At 28.4% G+C, this 21,379-nt stretch overlaps 1 protein-coding gene across 1 annotated transcript; it reads left to right on the forward strand.

The window, feature by feature from the left end:
- Window positions 1–8,734: 8,734 nt before the first annotated feature.
- On the forward strand, window positions 8,735–18,582 carry LOC119671051 (scavenger receptor class B member 1). Its single transcript, XM_038081547.1, has 9 exons — window positions 8,735–9,020; window positions 11,881–11,972; window positions 12,041–12,198; window positions 14,042–14,180; window positions 15,565–15,768; window positions 15,842–16,097; window positions 16,164–16,417; window positions 16,480–16,605; window positions 17,381–18,582. Exons 1-9 carry the CDS (start codon window positions 8,756–8,758, stop codon window positions 17,735–17,737), a joined length of 1,851 nt encoding a protein of 616 aa, XP_037937475.1. The 5' UTR covers window positions 8,735–8,755; the 3' UTR covers window positions 17,738–18,582.
- The last annotated feature ends 2,797 nt before the right edge of the window (window positions 18,583–21,379 follow it).

The following is a 21,379-nucleotide window of genomic DNA, read 5'->3' on the forward strand; positions in this document are numbered from 1 at the left end:
TTGAGCTTTTATAAATTTTTTTCACATTTCCTTCTTCAGATAGGTCTAAAATGACGTAGAGGAATTAATGAACAAAAAGTATAGGTACTTTACCCAGGTTTTCAGATCATCTCATACATGTCAGTCATAGCGACTTTATAAGAAAATAAATGGGTGGATTTGTTCTTAAATCATCTCATACATGTCGGTTATAGCGACTTTGTAAGAAATCAAATGGCTGGTTTGTATCGTTTTTAAATCACGCTAAAGTCATTATTGGTTGATTCTTATTGTTTATAAGAGAGCTGTCTTTAAATTGCACTAATTCTAAAATGAATTAATTGATTGGTGGAATTCTAGTACGAACAAAAGACTGAATGTTCCAACGTAGTACCATTTGGCATGCCATTTTTGTTTATTTACAATGCGCATTCATCGAGAATTTAGTGATGGTTTGGCTGAGTTCGCGTTTGTTAGAATATTTGTATTAAATTTAAAAATCTAAGTTGTAGGTTTGATATTTCAACAATCTCATTTATCTTATATTTTGTTTTAAATTATATTTTGATTCTAATAATAAACATTATTATACTATATATACACCATTCTTCTTGACGTCAACGCACAGATAGTTTGCCTTCAAGTTAGTATTTTTTAAAACCTGCACGATAAAGTATAATGTTGAGGAACACTTAGTTAATGAGGAAACGTCATATTTAACTATAGCTTCCATTTATTTTAAGATGCATAATTTAGTTGACAATTATTGTGGAAAAAATGTAAAAATTTTAGAAAAAAGAGTCAAAACGAATATACATGCAAAATTAAAAATTAAATGCAAAAAATTTTCCATCAGTATAGAATTATCAAAAAGCTGATGGCACGACCTTTAAACACGTTCCATTTGGAACGTCTCTCATTTAAAATCAATATCAAAAATATTTTCTACCAAACAGGATACCTCACATACGGCGTAGGTATGACCTTGCAACATGAAAAAGATACATTTTAATCTTTAGTGACGTGTGCAACGAAAATTGTAATTTAAGGCAATTATAACAAAAGTTAATTTCATCAGGAAACCCAAAAGACGTATAGGCAATTTAGTAAACCAGTCTAATTAATTTAAATATGCCTTAATGGAACTTTGTCGCTAAAGTGTAATATAAAATATAATAAAAAAATAATTAATTATATATATGAGATAATAAATGAGGAACTGCCTACAGTACGTATGAGGAAGTAAATTTATAATAATTGCTATTTAATGTAACAATAGTTAACGACTGCCGGTTCGATTTATCTGAAAATCCTTTATTGTCTTCCTTTTAATAAATAAAAAATAAAACTGCACGTATTTCCAAAAGAAGTGCTTCACTTTGTTACTGCATTCTGTATACCAAAGTGAATAATTCGAAGAGTACGCATCCATATATATCATAGCATTGTGTCAGAGAATGAATGCATATTGAGTCTTTGACAAAAACTAAACATTGCTCTTTTGTCTTCATATTCAATGAATTGCATTGTGTAAAAAAAAAATATTTATAAAAAAAAAATTATAAATCCATTGAACACGTGAATAGTGCATAATCGTTTAGTTCAACACATGACGGCACGTTCTTTTCGAGCGTTTTTATTTTTCATATTCATCTATTGTTCAGCTAAAGCGGTACAAATTGACGGCATGGTCCGACTACAATCCAACAACAAAGACTCACCAGCAAAAACTCTAATGCCAACAATTAAATGATATGTACTCGTATAAGCTATTGTAAGCACATTCTGCAGCATAGCAATTAATTATTCTAGACAATAGAACTGAATGGATTATTTACTATTATATCATTTTCTTATTTAAAGTAGATTAGATTGTGTTTAATTTATGCAGCGATAATTAAATAATACATTGCATGAGGTGAAATTGCAACAGAACACTTTGTAAATTAATAATTACGTGTAAGTCAGTAGTTATAATTGTAGTATGTTTACACTAGTGCAATTAAATCGATAAATGTTTAGCTATAATTGCCAATTTTGATTAAAATCCGTACTGTGTTAATCAGGTTCAATAATTATATGTGCAAGCATAGAATTATGATAAACAGGTGCGAACCCTTGAATACTAATATGGTATTAATAGTAAAATTAATGTTGATTTAAATGTTTAGAGTAGAATTATTGACTACAGGCAGCAAAGAATTCGAAATAATTGTCTCTTTAATTTATATGTCAGATTTCTTTATAGGTCGAATATCTAATAACAATCACAAAATTTCATTGAAAAGTAATGAAAACTATTAATTTATTATTTAGTATTTTTTCAATTTTTAATTGATTTATATATCTTTCAAAGTAGTTCTCCTTTGATATGTATTTATATCATCTTAAATTTGAGAAATCCTATTGAAACTTCGTTTTAGGTAAGATATTAAGTTTTCTTTACGATTTACTTTTACCAAATTTATTTTTTAAAAAAAAAAATATGTTTCGAGTAGCTTTTTGGGTTTAGTAAACACAAATAAAAAAACGCAGAGTGACATGCCTATAAAATCATTTTAGGTTCATTGCAGTATTATTATTATTATTGTTTCATATTCCATTAGGGCTTAAGGAGTGTTCCAAGTAAGTGGAGCATGCGCGATATCTTCATAAGATTACACAGTGAGTGTCCAATTCAACCATACTGCTCTCTTCTTATCTCGCTGTTTATGTTGTTTGGTACATTATGTTCCATTATAGAATTACAAAATTTCGTAACCAAGTGTTAGATAAATAAAACGGTATTCTGCAGATTTGGAACTAGTTTTGCTGCTACTCCTTTTATAATAAATTATTCCTTTAAATCTCTTGGTAGAATCTGTGGAACCCTCGTATTTCTCTCTTTAGTAACCTCACTAATGGTAATATTTCTATTAGTACTAAAAATCTATTAAATTTGTTCATATTTTTATAATTAATAGATGTGTCAGGACACCTAGACCTGAAGTCGTCTACTATGTTTTTTCGAGTACTTCATTTGAAAATTTGTGGTTGAAACATAGTATGATTCGCAAAAGACTTCTTTACTATTTTAAATACTTTGTTGCATTTTATTCCGTACCTAATACAAAATTTCAAAAAACTCTCTGGAGTTTTGAATAACTCCAGAATTGATATTTTGAATTTCAATTTTAACATCGCAATCCCTATTCGTACAACTACAATACTTACAGTATAACCAATATACAAAAAAGACTCGACTCGATGAATTGACACAGCACGCACAGTTTCAAGACTTGAGTGACACCACGTAAAGAATTTAATCGAAATTATATAGATTTTCAATAGTTTGTTATTTGAAAGGGCTATCCGAGTTTTCTATTGCTTACGTTCACGCAATTTCTTATACCGTCTTTGAGTAGATGTGGTTATTATAACAAAATATAATAGCTCCATACGTTTCATATATAACAGAGTTTTAATTTTTAAGCCTAGTTAAATATGATACCAATTTAAAAATATCTTCTAATATTATTCTATTCATTCATATTTCTGCATATTAACTTCTTTAAACTGTAATATTTATGGCCTGTAATTTAATTATCAAACATCAGTATATATTTCTGAACTTCAAAAATACATAGCATTAGCGGGGTTGTGAGAGAGCTCACAATTGCCCAAACTGTTTATGATTATATTGTTCTCCATACTCTTCAAGATCAGTGTCCGCATAACTTAACAATCACAATCACACAAGCAGCAGGTGCTGTACTTGGGAAGTCTTGAAGACAATATCATCATTCACTACTTTGACATAAGTGGGGATATACGTTATTCCCACTTTTTTCTAAACTTATATCAAAATTGAGTTTTCTATCAATTTTTCATGCGAAATTAATATAAGTACTAGCCTTCACACATATTTTGTGTAAGTATTTGTCATATTCAATCTTTTTAATATATATGTAGAATATCTTTGAACGCGTTTCACTTATTTGTTCGAAAACGTCGTTGATATTCGCTATGCACTGCGATCGATCTGTCTTCAAACCTTTCTCCATGTGCTTCAAATGAGTGCAATCAAGGGTGGATGCATTTTCAACTGGCTGGGTTGAATGAACAAATAGAAAATCATATAACCCCTAAGCTAAATGGTTAGCTGCTAATTATGAAGTAGATCTGTTAGTTTTTTCACTTTATTATTACAACTATTAAGAGATATATTGCAATAGACTATAAGAAAAAATAATTAATGTTTCCTGTTTATTTTAGTATATTTCTTATTTATATATCCTTGAGACTTAGAAGTAAATACTAAATTACAATTATGTTAACTACCAAATTGACTAATAGTAGTCAATGTATATTATTATATTTCATATTTAATACTTCCTACCAATTTAATGAACCAACTCTTATTGCCACTTCCGAAACAAGAACGATAAATTAAATGGTTCTCTGTGATTTTGTTGTTGTTGTTTAAGTGCTGCAATAAACATTTAAATATTTTTGGAAACTGCAATGCACTTAACTCAACTCTTCAGGTAGGTGTGCCAGTTGTTTATTGGCCATAACCAATTAATCGCTCGCATGTAACCGCTTATTATCGAATTGCCAAGTGCAGGCAAATTAATGCAACTGCATTAAAATATTGTGCAAAATAAAATATAATTAAATTAAAAACAAAATAACTTATTTTACAAGTGCAGCAACTTCATATTACAATAAATACATAAATAAAAAAATTCAAGAATAAATCATCAAATTGCATTTGAAATTCAAGCCTCGTTAAGAAATGCAAGCAAATACGTTTCTCAACTAAAGCAACACACACGTGCGCATAAATTACTCTGAACTCGTGCTACAAATGCACTATGATTTTTAATGTCCAAAAAGTAAGTGACTGCTGCAATCTTCGTAGTGCACTTTTGCTTGCTGCAATCTTCGGGGTGCAGTTCTGCGTTTAATTTTATTTATCTGCATTTTTAAAAGGTTCCAAAAATTGATTCTTGTCTGTGTGGGAAATGCATTTTTAATTTATTCGAATCTTATCATTTTTATAGTTTCAAGTGCAATAAACTGAAATGGTTCGTCATGTAATTTGTTGCAAAAAAAAAAAAAATACTTATAAAAACGTAAAACCGAAACATTTATTTTATGAATTTCCCTTGACCTTCAAGATGCTTTGCTTATTTTGTTTACATTTTTTATATATAAAAATTTTTTATATTTTACCACATATAATTTTTTCTTTTTTTTGTTTTTTTTTTTGGACAATTTTATTGGTCATTTTATTGTTTTGTGTATGTCTTTTTATATTTGCGTAACTTTCTCTGCGGCTTTAACTGGGCGATTTCGTTTTAACACTCTTAACAACAGCCGATAAATTAGCAACACTAACAGCAACAAAAACAACAACAACTACAACTACAATAGCAACATGTTTTACAAATTCAGGGTCAACGCTAAGAGCAAAAGTATCTCAGATACGCTATATACATATATAACATATATAGACAATCATTTTGTGTGACAAGATTTTAGTCATTTTTGCATTCAATATTTCTATATAAGCACCAAATAACACAAATACACTTAAAAATATTTTTTTTTATTAAATAAATTTTTTACTGAAACAGAAAAATTTATATAATTTTAATTACTTTTATACAACTATCATACATACACATTTATAAATAAACATTTCTGAATTTTTTAAAAAAATTTTTGCAAAAGAAAATTTTAAATTATTTTTGCAATGTTTTAATTTATTTTTAATAAATTTACTTAATTTATTAATTAAGCATTTTAGCTTCATTTAGTCGTTGATTTGTTGCATGTCTCTGTTAACTTCTCTACTTGTGCTTCATTGCAAAGGTTAAACAGTTTTGCATTAAATTGAACATGAAAATTAACAAATTTAAAACACATTTCATTGATGCTTCAACTTTTTATTTTTATTTTTATTTTTTTCTCATTTTGTTGCCTGCAACATAATTGTTGTCAAGTTGTCAGACTTTCAAAAAGTTAATAAATGTTATTAAATAATAACGCAATTAAGCATCTTTATGACTTCATATTAAGTGCAATTAGACCTTAACTAGAGCGCACGTCCGAACAGGATTGTACGCAAATTAACATGCCAAAACCATAAATTTTAATATCGTAATATATTTGTATATAATACATATGTATGTAATAATTTATTTATTACTGAAACAATATATATAGGTCACGTTGTACATTAATTAAAAACACATATTTTATACATTTGATGGATAATTAAATTTGACAGACATGCTTTCAAACTAAAATCAATATTACAATTGATTCAATAACAAAATATATGTTATCAATGTAACTGACATATTGAAATATAATTTTTTTTAATTCACAAATAAAATAGTAAAAACTATTATGCTTTGAGTATCATAGTTTCAGCCTCTTTCATTTGTAATGTTCATGACTTTGTTTTAATAAATAAATACATTTCAGCTAAGCAAGATGAGTTAACACAATATAATATCGTTTCGCACAGGAATTATCTTTTGAACGGATTCTAACTAATCGTAATCAATAACTTCACATACACATTCGGTCAATTAATCTCATCAACTTACTCTAGTCAGCATCTATCACTATAGATGGCTGTAGAATATCGCGTATGGATCCTAGGAATCAGAATGTGTTTAAAAACACCTTACTCACACCCACTTACACTTTTGTTAGTTCGGTTAATTCAAAGAGTAACAGCTGTAACCGTCTGTTCTTCAGCTCAATATCGAAAACCACTACAGGATTTTCCGCTGCTACATCTCACTTTTATGTTTAAAAATACTTCTTTAGATGAAGTATAGCATCGTCTACAACTCATTACAGGAATTATCTCAATAATAATAAATCTTCAATAATTCTTCTTTAGATAAATTATAGAATTATCTACAATTCATTACATGAAATTATCTTAGTAATAATAATTCTACAATAATTCGTCTTTAGATGAATAGTAAAATTATCTACAAATCTTCAAATGAATTATCTTAATAACTCTGCAGTAATTTTATAATTTTTCTTTACATCAATTCTTGAATTATCTACAATTTCTTAAATGAATTATCTTGAAGAATTCTTCAAATGAATTATCCATTCTCTTAATCAATCGTTTTACAATTTTTAAAATTACTTATTGAATTAATTAAAAAACTTTTTCTTTTAAGAGATATGTATTTAGATCAAACTTGCTATAGATAATTAAATAAACATTTTTACATTAGACATCGTTCTCCTCTATTGCCCTTCACCCTTCTTAAAAGGGTATAATAATAATTTGTTACGATAATTCTAAAAAATATTTGAAAAATCAATCTTGTCGAGAATTTCTAAAGGAATAAGTTAAAAATATTTATCAAATTTGCTAAAACCACAAAATTTTTGTTTTTTAAAATAAATATTTATTATTATTCTTACCGAAATACAAAATACCGAAAAATTACTAAAAAATCGGAAGAGAACTTATATTTCGTTACTTCGTTAAACGCAAATGAAAAATCAGTCCACTGCTTTTTATGTGTATTAATAGACCTAATTCACGTGATTTAAAAGAAGTTTTTCCCAGACTGCACTTAGTTGCCTGATAAACCTTCACAGTTGATTTATAGGTGTAAATCGTTAAACCATTTATAGAAGATGAATTTTGTGGTTTGGAAAAGTTCTCTAAATAAATTAATTTTTTAAGTTCAACTGGAAATAGTTTTTGAGAGTAAAAATTTTCTTGTTAAAATTTTTCTATAATTTAAACGAACAACTTTTGTAGTGCTGAGAGATTAAGATAAGAATAAAAATGCTAGTATGTTTTCATATATTATATATTTTAAATTATATACATCATTACAGATTTTATTATAATTGTATTATAATTGACTAAATAAAGAACACATAAATCGCTCCTAAAATATATATCGTATGCTGTAATTCGAAAATAATTCTATACTAATAAAGTAGACAGATGTATGTACAATTAAAATGAATTCCTAGACTAGATTTAGTGACCTCCATAAAATATAAAATCCGAAGTAAAGAAATTACTTCATTCCGTAAGTACATACAATTGACTTTATGTTGATGTATGTCCTAACACCTTTTAAGATACATTCAAAAAATTTAATGTTAAAATAAATAAAATATAATCATGTGAATATAAAAGTATATACATTAATGTTCGTAATTTTTAAAGTTCTTTAACTGATCTTAGCTATAATACTTTCAACGAGCTTGACATTGACACAGCAGTTTGACTTTGTTCATTTGACAACGAATATAAAATAAATAAAAACTACTGCGAAAATGAATGCAATTCTGTTGATTTATCAAATTTTTTTGCCTAAAAGAATATTTTTGAACTCGAATAATAATAATAAAAATTATTATTATAAGCAAAAATTATAGAAATGTTTTTTCACTTTTCACTTTCCATATTCAGTCAAAATAATTATTCGCCGCTAAAGGTTTAAATAACGCAATCAGTTACAAATTGAAAAACTCAAATTGCAATGATATTTAACTTATAGTTAATATTTTATAAAAAATTTTTAACAATTTCTATATAAAATTAAAACAAAAAAATAATACTAATAAGAGCATTTCGTATGCGTATAACATAAAACAGAATTTAAAGTGTTGTAGTTGTCAATTATTACTTGATTAAAATAATTAATCTTTTATCAGTTATAAGCATATTGTGCCATTTTTTGTATATAAAATAAATCTTATTAACTTCAAAAGAAATATTTGTGAAATGATTATTAAACGTAAAGGCATCCAACATACACTCAGAACCATACTCGCCTTACTGCAGTACATGGTGAATAAAAAGCGCATGAGCACCACTTGTCCAAATGCCACTTTAACTGCGTCCAACAACAGTGTTACATCGAAACCACCTGTACCTTGTGTGGGAGCCAATGTGTATGCTTGTAAGACATGTACTGAAACTTTAATTCTACTTTCTAATATATCACCTACAACTGGTCCTATTGGTGATATACAAATATGTTCGCAAAGTAGGTATTATAAATGATATTATTTCTTCCAAAAAAAGCAATATATAAAAAAATAATAATTATTATTAAATATTGTTAATATAATACATTATTGTTTCAAGTTTAAAATATGACAGAAAAGAAATCAGCAGACTATTGACTCAAAACAGAACTGAGCACTGTTACCATGGCTAATATCCTGAAGCACATACAGTGTGGAGTATCGCTGATATATCTGGTACCGCGGGGTCAAAGCCAACAGCTTCAACTCTGCTGATTAATAGCGGTTGGGTCCATTATAGAGTGTCATGGCAACTGTAATTAAAACTCAAATATACTCGGGTAGAATGTACTCGGGTTACTTTTATTGCAGTTGAAATGGCATTCTCCAACCGGGTGCTATAACCAAATGAACAGCAGATATGTTAGTTAGGTGTTGTTCTCCATTAAAGAGAAACTTATATCCAAGCATATAATTGTAATTAGTACTGACGGAATGTTTCCAATGTTGTGTTTTTCGGAGCAATATACGAGTGCTGAGTACACCGGATATTAAGCCTTCACTGCAGGTAACCACATAAAACAACTCTGAGATTCTGACTGTAATCAAAATTAGAAAGTCACAAAGAACTTGGCATAAGGTCTTAATCTATTTCAAACAGAATCAACATTTAGTCTACTCAGGGATATACATCATGAGATGGTAAGGTGGGCTTTGTCACGGTTACAATTAACTTTTCTATTAGAGAGTTTGTCAGAAGAGGGTTAGAGTTCACATAAACATGTAAACTTTTTAATTTACAGTTTCGCATCTAAGTTTAATTAATTAGAGCTTAACTTACCTTCCTTAATATAAGTTTGTGGTTAGAAAGAACAGTTTCTGAGCTTAATATAGTTTATATTACTGCATGAAACATATTATTAAATCTAATAGTAGTATGTTTACTACTATGTTAAATGCTTAACTTGCCTTTCACCCAAAATTCAGTTGTAGGAAAGAGAATCTGTGGGCGTGGAGAAGACATTACTTCATAAAACATAAAGCAGTGAATCTAATAATCATTTTTCTTCTTTCCTTTATGATCACTTATATTATAAGTAACTCTTATTAGTAACTCTTATGCAGAATTGTATGTTACTTTCAATATGATATTGAACTACTTTCGGTATTTTTTATGTTAAACCTAAAGATAAAACATAGTCTAAGATACGGTCGAAATGGTTCAATAAACCTCGAATTTTACTGCGAAATTATATTTATGCTTCGTTTTTCCCCACATAACCGGCGCTGATTAACTTTAAGATACGTAATCCATGTGCCTCACTTGTCTTATATTTATTTTATGAGTAACCAGAAATCTTTAAAAAATTTTGGTTTATTTTATGAGTAATACAAATATTAAATCAATTTAAAAAAAAAAATTTTAAATAACAGTCGTTAAATGCAATTGAGGTGTCACTTTACGTCATAACTATTTAAAAACTAAAATTTTATTAAACATAAAAAAAGATTTATTTGCCAAAATTTTTAAAGATGTGATTATAGATAAACTTTCATATACTTATACTTATAAAATATATATAAAAATCTTAAAATAATTTATTACTAAAAGTGATTTTTAAAAATATTATTACTATTATTATAATATTTTTATATTAATTTTTGTTATATTGTACATTTTTATTTTATTTAATTACACATTTAAATTATAAATTTATTAATTTAAAATTTAATTTTAGGGTTTATTAATTTATTTTTACTTCATTTATTTATTACGAAATATATTTTTAATTTTAACATATGTTATTAATTTAAAATAAACTTAATAACTTATTGTGTTTTTATTAATTTTTAGTTATTTAAATAATTTAAAACAATTGCCACAACTATATTATTTGTTATTTCAACTGATTTTTATATTACTGCGAGTTAGATTGATAAAGAAATGATTCTGCCTCAAATTCAATGCAGACAGTCCATGGATTCGTTTTTGTTTTCTATATAGTCCTTGTTATTAAAAATTTCTCTAGATAGTTAGTTATTCTACATTAGTAAGGTTATAACACTCATGTATAAATAAAAGAAGTGGACATCTGATATGGAAAACTAACGTAGATTCAATACAACAATGTATGACGGAAGTTGGAGTTGGAGAACTGCTATAAGTCCATTAAGGAGGCACAACTGATCTCAAGGTCACGGTGCAACTTCCCTCTATATAATAATAACAAATAAAGTAAAATTAAAGTGTTAGCTTTGTACACCTAAAATTCACTTGAGCTTAAATAATGGCCATTGCGATATTTCACCAAAGTTGCTTATACGACAAACAAAGATGACTACTAAAACATGTATAAAGACCAAAGCGATCGGTGTATAGACAACTTCGAGAAGAACAAGTATTCTTCGTAATGACGATTGTTATGAGACCTGCATTTTTCACTCAAAAGTTATTCACATCACAATAACCAATATATTTCCTTTGGTAATTTTGAATCACTTTCTCACAACTCTTCCTTGTCTTGGAGTACGGGTTTTGGAAAAATTGTAAACCGGCTCCTTATTACTTTAGATATCTGCAGAATAGTTTTGGATTTCTATTTGGATTTCTTCGAAGTCTTCAGAGAGATAGCCTAGCTTCTCTCTTACACTAAGCAACCATAAATTTAGGTTGATATTTATAATTCATTTTCCTCCTCTTAGTTTACAGCCGATATCAATCGTTTTTTAATCCCTTTTTGTTACTGTAAATTTTTAATTTTTAATATATTTTTTTATCTAAAAGAAATGTAAGTAATATTAAGTATTTTTTATATTTGATTTATTTAAATGTTTATATAATTTCAATTAATAAATTTAATTTTGGTTTTTTAATTTCAGATAGACTAGCTGTGATAATAATTGGAATAGTAACATTAATTTTAGGCATAATTTTATCATCAATTCCGTGGGTGGATTATTTCATATTGCAGGTAAAATTAATTTTAAAAATAATAAATTACAAATTAATTTCAAGATTTTTTAATGATTTCATTTAAAGAATCTAAGGCTGTGGAACGATAGCTTAAGTTTTCATTATTGGCAAAGGCCTGGAGTCATACGTTTAACAAAAGTTTATATTTATAACGTCACAAATCCCGATGGGTTTTTAAGTGGTGAGAAGCCAAAATTACAAGAGGTGGGACCTTTTGTTTATAGGTAAGTTCAAATGAGACTTGTCATTTAAACCTGATTTTGTTTTTTTTTTTTTTGTAGTTATTGTCTTAATATTTATCTTAATGATTTATACATATTAATTGTTTAACTAAATATTGTTAAAATTAGTTGTTTATTTTTTCGCATTCATTTCGCATTCAACTTAAAAGCAGCTCAGTGATAAGAATCAGTCGTTATGTTTTTTTTTAATTCTTGACAATTGTAAACAAAATAATAATAATAATTGAGAGACATTAAGTAGATGTATGTACAAACTTAAGCAATTATTTATAATAATTTGTTTAAGCAAACGTTTTAAGAGATTAAATTTTAATTTCTACAATTTTATTAGAGACAAAGTCTAATTGTTTTTAAGCGAACTCTGTGCGCTTAATTAAAACGAAAAAATAATATTATAGATTAAAAATATAACAAAAGTTTTGTTTATATTATAATTAATCTTTTGGTTTTTTAGTTCCGCTTGAACCCAGAGGATATTTTAAATTGTTCGCAATTAGCATTCATTTCATGTTCATACTTCTGTAATGACTATGACTGCATAGAAAATCTTTATTGTCTTCTATAGCCGAAAAAGTCAGAAAAAACAAAATTTTTTAAGCTAAACTAAGTTGCTAAACTAAGATAATTAAATTTTGTAATAATAACTAATTTCCTTTAAATTAAAAATTGATTTTAAATTACCTTCACACCTTTGTAAATTTAACAATTTTTGTCAAATATATCACTTTCTTCCCGACCTTCAGTATTTGTATTTGTGCCTTAAACAAATATTATTATTTACCTAATTTATTATAAACAATTTATGGTAACAATTATTTTTGTTTTAAGTTTAGTCGCACATACAAAATCTCCCACGCAGTAAATCATTGCAGATTCAAATGTTCAAACAACAAATGTTGCCAATAAACATTTTAACAGTCAAATTAAGATTTATTTGACATCTCAACAATTACTTAAGTACTAAAAAAGGGGACTGAATGACTTTAACTACACTTCACCCAGTTGAGATGTTGAGATGTAATTTCTACAATTTTTTTCAAATATGTATTTTTTTTCCTAAAAAGCATATCGCTTCGTTTAGGCATAAAACAAATAAAGACGGTAAAGCGCCACTATTCCAAGCTCTGCCTCAGATGTGGATGCGTTACACAGTCAAACCGAAACCGCTTAGCTGAAAAACTTAATGTGAATAAATCAGAGACAGTGAACCGCACCGCTTGGCTGAGGCCGCAAAAAGTCATAAAAAGAAACTATTTCAGATGTTGAAGATTTGAATTCCGCTTCAGGTCTACGACTTGCGGTACGCATCAGCACATGCCGTTGTCAACGTACGTGCAATGAGCGAATCGTTAGTATCGCTGCGACAAAAAAACAAATGAAGTGCGTCTTTATCATGAAATTGTTTGGAATTGTATAAAATTAGACTTCATAGACATAAACACTACCAACAATAGCTCAACAGTTACAACAACAACAACAACAATTAAAAAATATTAATCAAATTATTTATTTGGTTTTAGTTGCCTTTATATTTGAACTTGACTTTGAACGTTTTTTACTGAGATAAACTGCGATTTTATTTGCCTCTAATGCGGTGAGGCTAATGCCTCATAAAATGTCGCTGCAATCTGAAAGGTGCATGACTAGCCTTGACTTTCCGAAAGAAATATTTGTTTAGACGTGAAACATAATTTGTTAAAAAAATTATACATAAAAATAATCACACTTTTTTTCATTTGTTTCATTCTAATTGCTTTAATGTTTTTTTCTTTAATGTTTTATAATATATTTTTTATATAATATATATATTTGTTTTGATTTTTAGGGAAGATATGGAAAAAGTTAATGTAAAATTTTACGACAATTACACGGTGTCATATCAACATAAGAAAATTTTACAGTTTGTTCCTGAATTGAGTATTGATAAGAATACGCCAATAGTCACTCCAAATATTCCATTGTTGGTAAGTGAAACTAATAAATATACATATATATATATATGTATATATAATGTATATATAATAATTTTTTTGATGGGGATAATTGGTCAATTTATATACCCGCTCAAACAAGTTATTATATAAAATTTTTGGCCACAAAAATAGAATAAAATATTTTTATAGTATATATATAAACATATAAATAAAACAAAACCAAAAATGTTTAATTTTATTACACATGAAATAGGTAATTTTGCAAGGAATACTTATCGAGTGAAGAAAAACAAAACATAAAGTGTTGGTTTAATAGAAGAAATCGTATGTAAAAGATTTATTCTGAGTCCGTGAAGTGGAGACAATAAGTTTTCAAGACATTTTGCAGCATACCATATTCCTTCCGACAAGAAATGGAACCTAAAGATATACTCTGAATCCGCAAGTATAATTAATGTCCAAGTCGTCTTGCAAGTTTAATAGTAATCAAATATTTATTATTATAATTACTTTATAATAATTTAAATCCTAATTTAATAATAGTAGTCTCTTCTACTGTAATCCTTAAGTATAAATAATGTCCAAGTCGTCTTTCAAATTTAATAGTAATTAAATAGTAATTAAATATTTATTATTATAATTACTTTATAATAATTTAAACCCTAATTTAATAATAGTAATCTCTTCTACTGTAATTCTTACGACAACAATATCAGTAACTAGTCAGCTGTCAGTCAAATTCATGATTTTCTGTAGCAGCATCATTCCTCTTCTTTCCATCTTATTTTCCTTCATTCCCCTTTTCTTTCAAAGCAACACATTTTCTAATATATTCTCTATCAGTTAACTGCAAGTACGAATTAACCATTAGTTTTGATTTTTAAAACTGAGATTGTCTTAATGAAGCCTATGGCACCAAAAAGGCGCCTATGAGCTACTTGAATAGAAAAGGAACTTCTTCCATCACTGAAACAAACTAAACTTAACATGAAATTTTATTTAATGTTTAAATTTAAGCTATCAATGATTGACTTCAAGGAGTGTATATTATTAACGGTCTTAAAAACTAGTGAAGTGGAAAGGTTTCCACCATAACTCCTCCTTAAAACCATAACATCATTTATTACTACTCTTCACTATGTTTCAAAAAAAATCTCATTAAAATGAATAGTCAATAAAATTCGATAATTACAGTTTTTCAAATGGTTAATGGTTGAACAATAAAGTATAAACAGCAAAATTGAGATGAATTAAAACGAAACTCTTTTGCTCTGGAAATTAATAAGTAACTCTTACTTCATTGTTTATTTACTGAATTAATGATAGATTTAAAGAGAGATTCACTGAAATACAAATAAAATTCTTAAGATTTTTCCATTAGTTTTAATAATTTAAATGCTTTTGCTCACTCCAGACGCTTACTAGTTTGAGTCCAAAACTGGGCTATTTATTATCGAAAGCGATATCTGCAGTATTAACGCTTGCTGAACTAAAGCCATTCGTCAATGTTACAGCCGATCAATTGGCATTCGGATATGATGACACTCTAGTGAGTTTAGCGCATAGATTTTATCCGAAACACTTGCGTCCAATGAGTCAAATGGGACTACTTATTGGGGTAAGCACTATAATAAGCTGAGACTAGTAAAATACAAGATGTTAAAATATTAATTATAAATTTAATAAAATAGCGCAATGGTACACTAACTGAAGTCTCATCAATAAAAACTGGACATGCTGATATGAATGAGTTTGGATATATTGATCGTCTAAATGGAATTGATCATTTGCCATATTGGAACCAAAAACCTTGTACGAGTATTTCTGCTTCAGAAGGTTCTTTTTTCCCGCCCAGAGAACGCACAAAAGCTGATATGGTTTATTTATACGATAAAGATTTATGTAGAGTTATACCATTAAAATATCAAGAAGCTGTAGAAAAAGACGGTAGGTCGAGATTGGTGGAGGAACTTCAACATATTCAAATAAATAATCACTTTTTTATCATTAAAGGTATTGATGCTGATCTATTTAACTTAGCAGAAGACTCTTATGGTGACTCACAAAATAATCCTGATAATGAATGTTTCGATACTAAGGATTATGCACCAGTTAAGGGCTTACAAAATATAAGCCCATGTCAATTTGGTGCTCCGGTTTATATATCAAATCCACATTTTTATGCAGCGGATACATCATTGTTGGATGCAGTTGAAGGTTTAAAACCCAATAAATCTTTACATGAAACTTTCTTTAAAATACAACCGGTAAAATTTAGCTCTCTAATGAATGGTTTATGAGTATATATTTAACGTAATTTCATTTTTAGAAAATCGGTGTACCATTGGAAGGTAAAGTACGTATACAATTGAATTTAAGGGTTACCAGAGCGCCAAATGTATTTCCCGTTAAAGATTTTCGTGATTTTGTGTTTCCAATAATGTGGATGGAAGAGGTGAGCTATAAGTTTCTACTATTTATTTCTTAACTCGGTGATGTTAATTATTTTATTAATGATAAATACAAAGGATTTTAGAGATCGTTTTAGGTCATTAAAAGTATCCCAATGACAATAATTCTAGAATAGTATTTTATTTAACCAAATTCTTTAATTCGAAACGATTATAACCACTGTATAGTGCTAAATATTTCAGTCTCAACTATCGATAATATGTTTTTTCCTCCACATGTTATATGATCATTTAAATAATTCCTTAAACATTACTTTTACACTTCTCTTTCTGTACTAAATAAGATTAGATACATATTAGAATTATAGCGACTTTTCACCCAAAGGCCGCTAACATGTCAAAAGTGAATAATGTGAATCATGTGAATTATTGCTTAAGCATTATGTTATTTAAAATATTCTTTTTCTGTACTAAATAAGATCCAAACTTATATATGGGGGTCATAGCGACTCTTCAACCGAAGATGTCTCCTAAATATCATATCTTCATTTAAAGACGCTGCTGCCATGCTATATGATCATGTGAATAATTGCTTAAGCATTACTTAAACCTGTCTCCTTCTGTACTAAATAAGATTCATACTCATATATGGAGATCATAGCGACTTTTCAACTGAAAGTTTATACCAAATATCTCATCTCATCTCAGCTGACGTTTACAAGAGTATAAATGTCTTCCTTATTAACTTTCACATTTATTTTTTATTATCTTTCTTTTTTTTTTAATAAAAAATTAAAATGTCAATTTATTTTGTTTTAGGGAATATCTGAACTTACTCCAGCTATTCGCCGTTGGATTTATTTGGCTACAGTTTTCGCACCAAACATTGTGCCCATCATTTCATACCTGATGATCGTTAGTGGTGCCTTTGCCATAATTTTTACCTTTGTTCGTGTCTACCAAACCTTCGTCTTCGCCTGTGATCCAACGCTGGAAATTCTCGAAATGGGTCGGCGTTCGCTAAGGCGCGGCAGCAGTTTCATTGCGCATCATCAGCACAAGTTTATGCACCGCGAGAGTTATACGCTGCTCAGGACGATGCCGAGCACCTTGGGTGGCGATGATAGAGAAGATGTGTTGCCAATTATAAGCAACAACAACAACAGCGATTCATAGTATTTTTTACATAAATAATTCGCTTTAAGCGCTCAAGTTTATATAGTTTTCTACTCTCTAGGGTTAAGACGGCAGGCATATTTTTATAAATAATTTTTAGTCTAACTTTTAGTAACTAGAAGAAAAACAAATTGTGATTTAAGTATGTATGTTTAGTTATTTAGGAGAGAATGTCTGTCGATTTGTACAATTAAGTATACCTATGCAGTGCATAGTACGTATGTATGTCTGTCTTTGTAGTTTTAGTCACTTAGCATAGAAAATTTGTGGCATTGAGTTTAATTGCTTTATTGTACATAATTAAAACCAAAATATTTATTTTAATTATTATTATTTAGGTACTCTGAATAATTAGCAGAACAAATTATAATTGTAATCTTAACCATTACAAAATATTTACTCTAAACTCTATCAAATCGAATTCAGCAACAAAGCCAAAACATTTTTTCGTACCATTTTAATTCATAAATTTTTTATATAATTTTTTAAATTAAGTTTAAATGTCTTCTTGAAGGCATCTTGATTTTTACGGGGAATTGTATCTTGAATCTTTGGAATCATAATATCGAATCACATAATTTTATAATTAAGCTTCACATAATTTTTAAGTGTATATACAATTAATATTAACAAATTATCTTAGTTGTAAAATTTTTCTAATGTAATTCGCTAGTCATTTTACATGCGAAATGAGAATTGAGTTTTTAATGGCAATAAGAAAATGAAAGGTAATTTTCATAAGTTTCATTAGTCACAATATAAATGCTGAAATCTAGTATTAGTATTCATATATTGTATAGATTTCAATATGCAATAACAAAGTGTTTGGTACAAGTTTTACAATAGTTTTATCAGTTTAGGTCCTTTTTAAATAAAATTTTTACAAAATATATGCAAAAATTAATGACAAATATATCTGTTTATATTTCTTTTTTATGTCAAAAAGCAGATAGTTACTTCATTAAAAAGCACAGTTTAAGAGAGTGGTCATAATTTTTTATATAATAATAATTTACGACAATCGTTTAGAGTGACCAAAACAAAACTTACGAAACGCTATGCTATCATACACAACAACAGTAAAAGATGAATAGCTGACTATATGTCTGATTGTAAAGATTGATTGATGGAAACCGTTTTTGATAACCACATCAAAAATTTGAGACTCTACGACATTACCACAAAACTCAGAAATTAAATAGAATAGAAATTGACATCATTTTGCATCAAAATAGTTAACTGCGAGTATAAACGTTCCTATCACTTCAAGCCTTTTAAACGTATAAGCATGATCCTAGCATAATCCATAATGGAACAGAGAAGATCTTATGAGCTACCAACCGAACTTATTCAACAGAAACCTTTCAGCTCTCCAAATAAGAGCCAAAACATCTCCCATTAAGGATTTCCTTGATAATATAAGAAAGAAGTTGGAGTTCCCTGCCTTTTTTTTCATTACTGACCCAGTTCAAAACTGGATAGTCAAAAAAAGTGTTATCATTTATCTCCAAGTAGATTCGACATTGTGTATTTTCTGATAAATCAACCTTATTGAGTAATCTCACATTCCATAGTGAGTCATCATACAACCTCCCAATAATATCAGTTCTGTAGATATCTCATACAAACATATCTAGATTAGTAGATGAAGTCCACACTCTGGAGGTCTCATAATTGTAAAAATATTAAAAAATTGGTAAATGGAATTGAACTATAAACTAAGTAATATAGCGAGGGTTTTGCCAAGAAAGAATATGCTAAGAGACGATGTAGTGTTTTAGCAATGTATTATCTGTAAATTATACAATATTCTCAAGGAGGATAATCGCTGGTTAATCTGGTCAACGCATTTGCTGAGGCTCGGAATTTTAACAAAAATATTGTGTGATAATTTGAATATAAGAAACTTTTCTGTGAATTGGGTACAATATTTGCTGACAGTGACTAATAATAATATCGCTTCAAAATTTCTAACGCTCTAATAGAACAGTTTAAACAAAAGGTTTTATAATAATGGTATATAATAGATGTTGTTTATCGAGCACATTAAATAATTTGATTATACTCTGTGATATTAATGAGTAAACTTAAAGCTACCTAGAAAAGGCGTCGAAATTTGGAAAGGAAAAATGTTTTGTTTTTACCTCAAGACAACACATTAGCTTTGATAGTTGTCATGCGCGAGATTCCAGAACTGCTTTATGTGTTAATTGACTATTTTTCTTATTCACCAATCATTCGATATGAATGTTCTATAAAGTTGTGGAGAGTTTGACCCATAATCAAAGTTGCGTATGAGAGCTGAGTTACTCTAACCGTTGTAGTCTCCACGTATTATCGTTGCTAAAACATTTGAATCAGAGAAGAATTTATCTCCAAGAGTTTAAAATCGTTTGTTTGAAATCATGGACAAAGACATAGAAAATGATTGACGGACTCAATCATCGTGGAAACTCTTGCATAATTCACTTGTCGGCAAACGACGCCGTGAAAGTTTCAGTGTAATTGAACAGTGTTCCTTTGGTACGGAGGTTTATTGTAGAGAAAAGGGTTATTTATTTATCATTTGTCATCTACTCTAAGCTATAAGGTTCTAAAAAGCTTGCAGTATTCGCGATTTGTCTTCGAGATGACGAGATGTCACCATGAGAATTCTTCTACACTCCCAATTGAATTGTAGGCTTTATTTATGCGCAATTCTGAGCCCATTCTGTTCATATAATCTGCTTTCTCATTTCTTTATATATTTCTATATCCAGCAACCCAGCAAAGAGATACCTTGTTATGTTCGGTGCTCACTAGTGATGCACGACATTTCATCACAATTCTCGATTTCACCATTCTAAAGTTAATTAATTAACAAACAAATGATATCATAGACAGACTGTAATAGCTTGTACTATATTAGCCTGACTGCTTTTTCAATTCAACTATATATCAATTGACTACTGTTTATATTTAAGTTTATATATGGAGCCATCATTTGCTTATTACGTATTTGAAAAACCACTATTATATTTTTTAAGCAAATCTTTGGATCAATTGACATCTTTTTGAACATTTGCCGAGATTTGTGATATCATAAGAGAAAAAATCTTTTCATGGCTAACTGATCTTGCAATATTAAATATATGATTGTGATGTTAATGTTTAAGGCTGTTCCAATCTGTCATAAGGATTTAGTATTGCACAACCTTAAGTTCTATAAACTTAAAAGAACTATGTCCGAGAATAACTTCGTTATAACAGTTTGAAGTGGTGCAGATTCAGCCCCAAAAATGGAAGTACATTTAACGATACACTCTTAAATTGTTAATTCACATCATGTATCGTAATAAATCATGGAACGAAACTTTTTACCGGTTATTTTGTTTTTTTTTTTATCACTGCAATACAACTTTCAAATCACTATAAGTATTACAAAGACTGAACGTGAAGAGAACGGACCAAAATGTGGAAGTTTCAGTTTTTAGATTTGCGAATGTGCACAATATAAACTTGGACCATCGCATACTGATCATAAATAACTATTTCAGTACATAAATTTTGTTTCAAAATTTCTGAACCTCTATAGACTTTTTCAAAATCCATTTAATAGATGATACTTCCTATAATGATGAAAGTAGATTATTAAGAATCTTT

Source organism: Teleopsis dalmanni, chromosome 1 (assembly GCF_002237135.1).
Source record: "Teleopsis dalmanni isolate 2A chromosome 1, ASM223713v2, whole genome shotgun sequence".
Lineage (NCBI taxonomy): Eukaryota > Metazoa > Arthropoda > Insecta > Diptera > Diopsidae > Teleopsis > Teleopsis dalmanni.

Excerpts from the sequence above, each read along its gene's own strand:
- LOC119671051 (XM_038081547.1), top strand. The coding sequence starts at position 8,756 with ATGATTATTAAACGTAAAGGCATCCAACATACACTCAGAACCATACTC. Across the intron at positions 16,418-16,479 it reads CTTTCTTTAAAATACAACCG|AAAATCGGTGTACCATTGGA; the intron begins GTAAAATTTAGC and ends TTTCATTTTTAG. Across the intron at positions 16,606-17,380 it reads CAATAATGTGGATGGAAGAG|GGAATATCTGAACTTACTCC; the intron begins GTGAGCTATAAG and ends ATTTTGTTTTAG.